Source organism: Protobothrops mucrosquamatus, unplaced genomic scaffold (genome assembly GCF_001527695.2).
Source record: "Protobothrops mucrosquamatus isolate PMUCROS unplaced genomic scaffold, P.Mucros_1.0 scaffold3606, whole genome shotgun sequence".
Taxonomy (NCBI): Eukaryota; Metazoa; Chordata; class Lepidosauria; order Squamata; family Viperidae; genus Protobothrops; species Protobothrops mucrosquamatus.
The window spans coordinates 44,074-53,932 of record NW_015389569.1 but is presented as its reverse complement, the minus strand read 5'-3'; the positions used below and the strand labels follow the sequence as shown (position 1 = coordinate 53,932).

Sequence of the window (9,859 nt, the reverse complement as noted above, 5' to 3'; positions counted from 1 at the left end):
CCGTCAGGGGAGGGGGACGAACTTGTGCGAACAGCAGGGGCGCGTGCAAGCACAGGCAGCGCCATTTGTGCGAGTGGCGGGCGGCCCGGCCTGCCGTTGAGGCGAAGGGAGCCTTGTGCGCGAGTGTGCCTGTGCCACTGGAGCTGCGGGAGAGGCTCGTCTGCCGCTTGGGCGGCCCTTTTGTAAGCTGCCCAGAGTCACCTCCCTGTGAGTTGGGCGGCCATCTTTATTTTAGTAAAACTAAAAAGGGAGCAGACCTACTCATGACTGCTTCAGAGGGCAGGGCCAGAAGCCCTGAACTGAAAGCAAGGAAGGGGGTTCAGGAGGGACTTTCTGACTGCCAGCTCTCGGCCAGTGGAACAGGCTGCCTCATGAGACAGTGAGCTCGCCTTTGCTTTAGCTCTTCAAAAAGAATAATAATAATCTATATAAATAAAAATGTAAATGTTCGTTTGTTCAAAATCTTAAATCTCCGAAAGTTCTTCACTGATTGCTTTGAAATTTTGACACAACGTTGCATTCGAATACGCGCGTGTTTTTATATGCCTACTATTATATAGATCTCACACCATCTGTTGGACGTAAATTTAACCAGACTGAGCCACAGCAACACGTGGCTGGGTACAGCTAGTAGTAGTAGCAGTAGTAATAATAATAATAATAAAGTTGGAAGGGACCTTGGAGGTCATCTAGTCCAACCCCCTGTTCTGGCAGGAGACCCTACACCATTTCAGACAAATGGCTGTCCAGTCTCTTCTTAAAGACTTCCAGTGTTGGAGCATTCACAGCTTCTGGAGGCAGGTAGTTCCACTGGTCAATTGTTCTGACTGTCAGGAAGTTTCTCCTTAGTTCCAGGTTGCTTCTCTCCTTGATCAGTTTCCATCCGTTGCTTCTTCTCCTGCCTTCAGGCGCTTTGGAGAAGAGCTTGACTCCCTCTTCTTTGGGGCAGCCCCTGAGATACTGGAAGACTGCTATCCTGTCCCCCTTAGTCCTTCTCTTCATTTCATTTCTCTTCGTTTCTCTGGGGAATTATCTGTCAGAGATATTCTAGTGGATCCTGCGCTACATAGAGGGATGGAGTAGATGCCCACTGCGGTCCATTTCAATGTTATTTAAATCGTTTATGGTGCATGGCTGTTTTTCAAAAAAACACATGGATTATAACAAAGCCACCTAATAATGTTGTAGAATAAATGCAACATTATTTTGTTAAGCAACTGCTCAGACCCAAAGGACTGTTTTCATGAGAAATCCAAAGGCGTTTTGATCGTCACTGCAGTTGCAACGTATGTTCCCCCCCCCCCCCGGGCTCCTCAAATAAACAATCGTTCTCCATTTTAGTCGATTCCAAGAACTTCAAACAGGCAATCCAAGAATCATTATTAACTGGCTGCCTAACCATAGGCAAATCAATAAAGGGAGTGTAATATTAAGAATTTTATCTCTCTTTTATTACTTTACAAATAACTCAAGAGGCAGCAAACATACGTTCTTCTGCCCTGTAACAACCACCCTGTGGAGATGGGCTGAACTGAAAAGAAGGACTGAGCCAAAGCCGCCCAGTCGGCATTTGTGCCTAAGGCGAAACTAGAACTCACAACCTCCTGGTTTCTAGGCCGGCGCCTTAAGCGCTGCCCCAATTGTTTTGCCTCCAAATCAACAGCCGTGCAAGATAGGAGGAAAGTGCAAGTAGCAAAAGCGACGGAAGAAGGGGAAAGACCGGAAGAGCCACTGCTGGGGTGGCCTTGCCCCCTCCCGGATGCAGAAGCCGAGCATCCACAAGGGAAAATCGTCTCCTGGGGCTTCCCCACCCAGGAGGGCTCCGGGGAACAAAAACCAGGGCTGCTAGTTAGGGGAGGGTTCTCCAGGGACAGGGAGCCCGGCGCCTTCTGGCAGAGGACGATGGAATCAGAAACTGACTATTAAGAGCCGTGATGGCACAGTGGTTAGAGTGCAGTTCTGCAGGCTCATTCGGATGACTGCCGGCTGCCAGCAGTTCGATTCTCACCGGCTCAAGGTTGACTCAGCCTTCTGTGGTCGGTAAAACGAGGACCCAGATTGTGGGATATGCTGACTCTGTAAGCCCTTAGCGAGGGCTGGAAAGCCCTGTGTGAAGCGGTATGTAAGTCTAAGTGCTGTTGCTACTCCGGAGATGGAACACAACCTAATGCAGGGGTAGGCAACCTTGGCTCTTTTATGACTGGTGGGCTTCAACTCCCAGAATTCCTGAGCCAGCCATGCTGAGGGGACAGGGAGAGGTGTCCAAGCTGAGCCAGGCTGGCTCAGGAATTCTGGGAGTTGAAGTCCACCAGTCATAAAAGAGCCAAGGTTGCCTACCCCTGGCCTAATGCAATGAAGTCCCATCAAAATACAGGCAGTCCTCAACTTACAACCATCAGGTCCAATGTTTCTGTTGCTAAACAAGACAGTTATTGGCCCATTTTGCAACCCTCCTTGCAACAGTCGGTAAATGAATCACTGCAATATTCAATTAGTCCCATGGTTTTCAGTGAATCTTGCTTCCCCGTTGAGTAGGCTTGCTAGAAGGATGCAAAGATGATCACATGATCCTGGGAGGCTGCAACCGTCACAAATACAAGCCGGTTGCCAAGCGTTCAAATTTTGAACATGGGGACGCTGCAACGGTGATTTAAGTGTGAAAAATGGCCGTACGTCAATTTTTTCGGGGCTGCTGTAACTTTGAGCAGTCACTAAATGAATTGTTGTAAGTTGAGGACTACCTGCAAACACCATCTGCCCACCCCTCATACTGTCAGAGGCAAGACCCAATTTGCATACCTTGAAATGGACCCGAAGGTTGGAACCCCTGGACTTGCATGCTACAAGAAAACAAGGAAAAATTAAAAACTTTTTTTTGTCCTGTGACCAAAATCTACGAAATAAAACTCTTGAGAAAGTTACTTACATTTTGTGGGGTTCTCTGGGTCGAGGGAGTAGCGGACCATTTTCAAAGCTCACCTAGGCAAAATTGGGAGGAAAAAAAATGTGTTTCAGACTTGAAATAGTAAATGAGGCATTCCATCTTAGGCTGCTAGAAAAAAAGCTGCTCAGAATTCATAGTATTTTCATTATTTACATCCAAAGGTGTCCTAAGAGTCATCATCGCAGCCTCGGGCTTTACCCCAAAGAACACCCTATCCTGCACAATCCCTTTCCCCACACACAATATAAAATTGTAAGATTGATAAAAGAATTGTACAACTGAAAAAATTCGGTTTTGTTTATATCTCAATCTGATTATCCTAGAATCAGAATTTTTAATGCGATGGATTAAAATGTTGCACTGAAGTGCTAAATAGTTATTATTTTCCAGATCTTATTTGAAATATCAAGCCAATACAAAATATAATTAAAATCATAACACAGCTGAATTGGCACATTCTACTAGGAAAAACCTGCAAAACTGAGCTTGCATTCTGGCGATTTGATGGATCCATCCATATAATTTTCTTGAAACAGGTTTTTTTGCCAGTTTCAAGTTTTTTCTTTGGTTCTTAATAAAAAAAATCCAACAGTCTTAATATTTCTTTGGAGCCTCCCATCTGAGTATTAAGTCCATTTCTATTTCACCTTTTAAGATCAGCCAAGGATTAGGGTTAAGCTAAAAAACTATGATTGGGTGATTTACTGATTGGGGAAGCCAGCATTGTCTTAGCGTGTTTTGTGGCCCAATCTATTACACTATAGTTTAACCCTCTGCAGCCTGTTATGCAAAGACCACATCTCTATTGCATTAACTCAGATTTAAAGTACTGTGTGATTTAAATTACAGCCCAAAATGTTATTATTATTATTTATTGAATTTATATATCGCCCTATCTCCCTTACGGGACTCAGGGTGGTGAACAGGCGATACGTTCCCTCTGCTCTGTTCTGTACCGCCACAAACCAGTCCTATTTCTACTTAGGAAATCAGTTCAATATTGGAGAGGTTTGTGCTGCAAAATGTACCAATTCCAATGAAAGAGTAAATTTATTTTCCTCCTTGAAATTTCTTCTTTCCAATTAAGACCATGGCACCTAGATGACCTCCAAGGTCCCCTCCAACTTCATTATTATTATTATTATTATTATTATTGCCCCTCAGCCCCACAAACCATCACAGGAGAAATCCCCAATTTCCTAGAATCAATGAAAGCAACGACTCCTGTAACCTCCAGGTTGCATTTATACAACTTTGGCCCTTTTTCCTATTGGAGAAGGATGACAAAATTACAGCATTTCCCCAGTTCCTAATTTGCAATTTTCAGGCGCTCCAGACAGCAAAATCCATAATGAGCAATACTGGAGAGCTGCACCGTCCCTTCGCCCTGGGGATGCCACCGTCCACGTCCGCTGCTTTTGGGGCAATGCAAGCAGAAACTCTGCCTGCACCGTCCTTTCTGCTGCTGCTGCAAAATTACCCCTCCGTAGGAGAAAATAAATGATCCACAGAAATCCCCCCCCCTTCACCAAACGGAATGGTTTCTTCCATCGCCTTACATCCGGGGCTCTTTTTCATAATATTTCCATCCCCCCCATCCCGTTTCCATTCGTCCATTTTTCCCCCTTCCCCGTTCCCAAAACGTGGAAATACCGCCGCGGGCGTCCATCTTGAGCCCTGCCCTCTCCGTACGGGCCCGTTTCGGCGGGGCTCGTGAGCGGATGGCGCCCCACGACCCCGGATGAAACTGAAGGCCCAGCGCAGCGCCATCGTGCTCACCTGAAGACGGCCGCTACCGCCGGGGAAAAGGAAGAGCGGAGACTTCTGGGGGGCGGCGTGTGCGTCACTTCCGAGTCTCCCGAGGTGACGTCATTACCCCGCCGAAGTAAGGCGGGGGTAGGCAGCCTTGGCTCTTTTATATGACTGGTGGACTTCAACTCCCAGAATTCCTGAGCCAGCCGTGCTGAGGGGAAAGGGAGAGGTTTCCAAGCTGAGCCAGGCTGGCTCAGGAATTCTGGGAGTTGGAGTCCACGAGTCATGAGGGGGGGGCATAGTTCCCCCATGCTGGCTCAGGAATTCTGGGAGTTGAAGTCCACAAGCCATAAAGGGGCCATGGTTCCCCATGCTGGCTCAGGAATTCTGGGAGTTGAAGTCCACAAGCCATAAAGGGGCCATGGTTCCCCATGCTGGCTCAGGAATTCTGGGAGTTGAAGTCCACAAGCCATAAAGGGGCCATGGTTCCCCATGCTGGCTCAGGAATTCTGGGAGTTGAAGTCCAGAAGTCATGAAGGGGCCATAGTTCCCCATGCTGGCTCAGGAATTCTGGGAGTTGAAGTCCACCAGTCATAAAAGAGCCAAGGTTGCCTGCCCCTGGACTAAGGGATCATGGAGCAATTCCGTCACGGAGAATGAAGCGAAGGAGATGCGTGGGGGTGGCACACATTCTTAGGGGAGGGCGCATCAGTGGCGGAGGCTGCGACGCTGACATTTAATTGATCATGGTTTGCTGTTCTCTGATTAACTCGTTTGCGATACATTTTCTAAAGGAAAACTTACGTTGTAATGAAATTAGAAAAACTTGGGGGGGGGGGAAATCACAGTGTTGCTGTAGTGAGCAGTTTTTCTCAACCTGGGTAACTTTAACACTTGTGGACTTCAACTCCCAGAATTCCCCAGATAACTCTAACCCAGAAAATGACATTATATTTTCATCGCAAAGATATAATTAGAAATACAGAGCATTCCGTAATATATATTTAATCTAAGAGCTCCGCTCACTTGAATTCAGCTTACTTCAATTGTATAAGAAATGGTGGATTGGATAGTATTTTTTTTTTAATTAACAAAGTCAACTTCATTTGCAAATGCATAAACTGTAGCATCTAAACCAGGGGTCTTCAAACTTGGGCCCTTTTAGGACTTGTGGACTTCAACTCCCAGAATTCCTCAGCCAGCTATGCTGGCTGAGGAATTCTGGGAGTTGAAGTCCACAAGTCCTAAAAGGGCCCAAGTTTGAAGACCCCTACACTAACTAAATCGCAGAAGGCCAGTCTCACGTGTATGCCATTGCACATGTAACACCGTTGCACGCCGCTTTTTGTGTAAAGTCATTTATTGCACAGTAGTATTTATTTGGATCTAGCCTAAAACTAATCTTTTCAGGAAACTTCTTTAACTGAATAGAATTAAATAAAAAGTTCTAAACATAATAGGATAAAAATAGCTTTAAATAATATATAATGCAGGTAATGCTGAATCTGGCCACATCGGTAGGAAAAAATGCTTTTACTCCTTAACTAATTTTTTCCCCCTTCAATTAAGTGCCTTGAAAATCCAATATATATATTTATGTTTTCAGGCGTGGGCCACTTTAAAAAGTACTCTACCACCAGATGGCGCTGTTTGCTATGAATTTGTCATTGTTCCCATAACAATAAAGTTTTGACTTCCATTTTTTTCCCATTCTATAAAAGGCAAACAGCGCAGTAATTAGTTTTGCATCAATTTTATTCCTTCTGATTCATTAAATGTGTGTTGCTTTTTTTCAAAAAGTGCCTTTAGTTGCATTATACTCAGAAACCACACAGCTTCATTAGAAGAATGCCAGGACTGGATTTTTTCTTGATATTAACTAATCATAACCTCCCTTGCTTGCTTTGGCCTTAGTGTGTGTGAATCCTACCATTGGGGCTTGTAAGCTCTGTTTTATGCTTCAATGTGATGTTATGAATCATGATTTATTTAAAAAAAAACATGGTTGAACAAACCATAGAATTTTGCAATCTGTGTGCTCAACCACTTTGCGTTCATGTGTGTGTGTGAAATAATCCTATATAACAACAACAAACCAAACTTCAGACTGCATGCAGCTGTAATACAATTTACAGAATTCAAGTGTGTTCATTTCCTTGTTTTATGCATTCCGCTTCTCCTTGTGTTGAACAGCTACTGAATGGTACCAAGGTCTCAGTTCTCTGGCCCTAGAGCATTATATTTCTCCAAGTGTCGCCCATGCTTTTAATTTTTTTTTATTTTTATTCTTGTATATGTATTGTTTATATTTTATAGAACCAGTCTGATCGAGTGATTAAGACACCAGGCTAGATCCAGGAAACAGAGACTTCTGGTCATGAAAGTCATCTGCCACTCCATAGTGCTTTACAGCCCCCTCTGGGCACTTTACAAACCATCATATTTGCCCCCAATAATCTGGGTCCTCAGTTTATTGACCTCGGGAGGATGGAAGGCTGAGTCAACCTTGAGCCCCGTCAGGATCGAACACCAAGCAGAGTTTGTCTGCAATACTGCATTCTAACCATTGTGCCACCGGGGCTCCAAAGGGTTTCCACAATGCAGCTAGCTGGCTACGTACAGGTAGTCCTCAACTTACGACCATCATAGAACCAGCTGTGATGGTCAAAAAGCAGGTCTTCATGTGACTGACCCGCTTTTATGGCTTTTTTTTTTTTTTGAGAGGGCATTTACATTTACAGTTGTAAAGCAAACCCAAGTGTTCGCTATGGACTGGATTTGCCGAAAACTGGAAGTAAATGATGGTTTTCAGCAAAAATGACATAAAACACGATTGTGTGACCACATTACACTGCAAAGAGTTGTAAATGAGATCTGGTTGCTGAATGGCCAAATATGTTCACATGTCTGTGAGGGGGGCTCACTGCTGGAACGTTGGAATGGAGACATACTGCATCCAGTTTTGGTCACCACGATGTAAAAAAGAGATTGAGTCTCTAGAAAGGGTGCAGAGAAGAGCAACAAAGATGATCAGGGGACTGGAGGCTGAAACATATAAGGAAGAATTGCTGGAATTGGGTCTTTCTAGTTTAATGAAGAGAAGGACGAGGGGGGACAGGATAGAGTCTTCCAGTATCTCAGGGGCTGCCCCAAAGAAGAGGGAGTCAAGCTATCCTCCAAAGTCCCTGAAGGAAGGACAAGAAGCAACGGATGGAAACTAACCAAAGAGAGAAGCAACCTAGAACTAAAAAGGAATTCCCTGACAGAACAATTAACCAGTGGAACAACCTGCCTCCAGAAGCGGTGAATGCTCCAACACTGGAAGTTTTTAAGAAGAGACTGGACAGCTATTTGTCTGGAATGGTCTAGGGTTTCCTGCCTGAGCAGGGGGTTAGACTAGGTGACCTCCAAGGTCTCTTCCGACTCTGTTATTCTATTCTGTTCTGTTCTGTTCTATTCTATATTCTATTCTATATTCCAATATCTATTCTATTCTATTCTATTCTATTCTATTCTATTCTATTTTCTATTCTATTCTTTTCTATTTTCCATTCCATTCCATGCATAAGTAGCCCTTGGGAGATTTGCCGTAATTTCAAATAGCCACTAGGTGACCAGTCATAAGTTGAGGACTAGCTGTAGCTTATGTTGAGTACAGAATCCAGAGTCCCTTCCCCCTCTGGGTGATAGGCTAATCCCACAAAAGATAAATCAGTTTCACTAAAGAAAAGGTTTTTGTTTTCTTTTTTTAAAAAAAATAGAAATATTTTATTACTGTCACTCAGCCACGCTGCAAGCAAGGTGTAATGCAGCCTCCTGGAAACCTGGTTGCATTATAATCTGGACCACAAATCCCAGAATGGGCAGACACCGCTGCCTTTGGCCCTGCCGATTGGACATGACAGAGTCCCTGATGCCGGGCATCCTGTAAGTTAGCAGGTTAATTTTTATTTATTTATTTATTTGATTTGATTTGTATCCCGCCCTTCTCCTTACCGGACTCAGGGCGGCTGACAGCCTTATAAAACCAATATTACAATAAATACCAATTTAAAACCAGATTAAAAGGAAATATTTGCAATGGCCTAATAATTAAAATTTCCCTTAAAAACCCCACTAAAATTCCCTAGGCCAATCCCGCTTGTTGGAAAAGCCATGTCTTTAGGGCGCGGCGGAAGGAGGGGAGATCCGGGATCACCCGGATCTCTGGGGGTGGTTCGTTAATGACCGTTCGTTAATGACCGTTCGAGGGGCAAATTCAGAAGCCGAAATTTCCATACTACAATGACGAATTTGTCTGGTTCTAATTATACATCCGGCCGTCCCATGGGCTTCCCGTTGACCCCCCCTCACCCCCACCCCCCCTCAGTCAAAGGGTCCCACCCCTGGGGGGGCACGGTTGCATTTCTAAGAAAACTTAAGCGCTCCACTGACTTCACAAAGGGATGATTGACGCAAATCAACCTGTGAGCAACACAACTCCAAGCTCCAGTGAGAATATGTGTTAGCTAAACCAAAGTTAATGATCGATTGTTCTCGGTCCTAAGTGGTGGGCATGGGCTCCCTGCCTTGGGGGGGGGGGGAACGCAGAAGGCAGGTCTTTTCACGTCATCGCTGTACTTGTAGTCCTCTCTTCGATCTGTTTGTGTATCTTCCGGGGTTAATTCAGAAGGCTTCTTTGTTTTATGGATTCTAGTGGCGCTCCCTCTTCCCCTCTGAGGATCCTTTTATTAAATTCTCATTTCACTGTGACAGACCACGAGAAGATCAGGATTTAAGCCTAACTGGAGATTTGGGGTTGCTTCAAGTACAATTCTGAAGACCTATGAAAGGCTGGGCATACAGGCTTTATTTTCACATATGAACCACGATTAATTGTCAGATGAATCAGTGGTTTATTTATTCACGATCCATTGGGTGAAAAAGCGATAAATCACGGTTTATAATCAGAAATGGCTCATCTACAGGAAGTCCTTGACTTATAACCATATGTTTAGCCACCATTTGAAGTTACAATGGCACTAAAGAAAAGCAACCATGATTGGCCCTCACACCTAGGACTATCGCGGTGTCCCCATGGTCACATGATCAGAATTTGGTTGCTCGGCAACCGGCGTGTCTTTACGACGGCTGCCGTGTCCGGAGGGTCAGGCGATCCCCATT

At 44.7% G+C, this 9,859-nt stretch overlaps 1 protein-coding gene and 1 non-coding gene across 2 annotated transcripts in view; both read right to left on the bottom strand.

Moving 5' to 3' along the window:
* LOC107297945 (60S ribosomal protein L17) overlaps positions 1-4,766 on the bottom strand; it is an 11,127-nt gene extending 6,361 nt beyond the window's left edge. The window contains exons 1-3 of the mRNA XM_015827310.1: positions 4,724-4,766; positions 2,927-2,979; positions 2,800-2,840 (exon numbers count right to left, since the gene is read on the bottom strand). Of these exons, the coding sequence (XP_015682796.1) occupies positions 2,800-2,840; positions 2,927-2,966 (81 nt within the window). The 5' untranslated portion in view covers positions 2,967-2,979; positions 4,724-4,766. The remainder of the gene's footprint in view (positions 1-2,799; positions 2,841-2,926; positions 2,980-4,723) is intronic.
* Positions 3,064-3,129, bottom strand: LOC114923438. The gene has a single exon (XR_003810621.1). It is a non-coding gene; the product is annotated as a small nucleolar RNA SNORD58 (small nucleolar RNA).
* Positions 4,767-9,859: the final 5,093 nt, after the last annotated feature.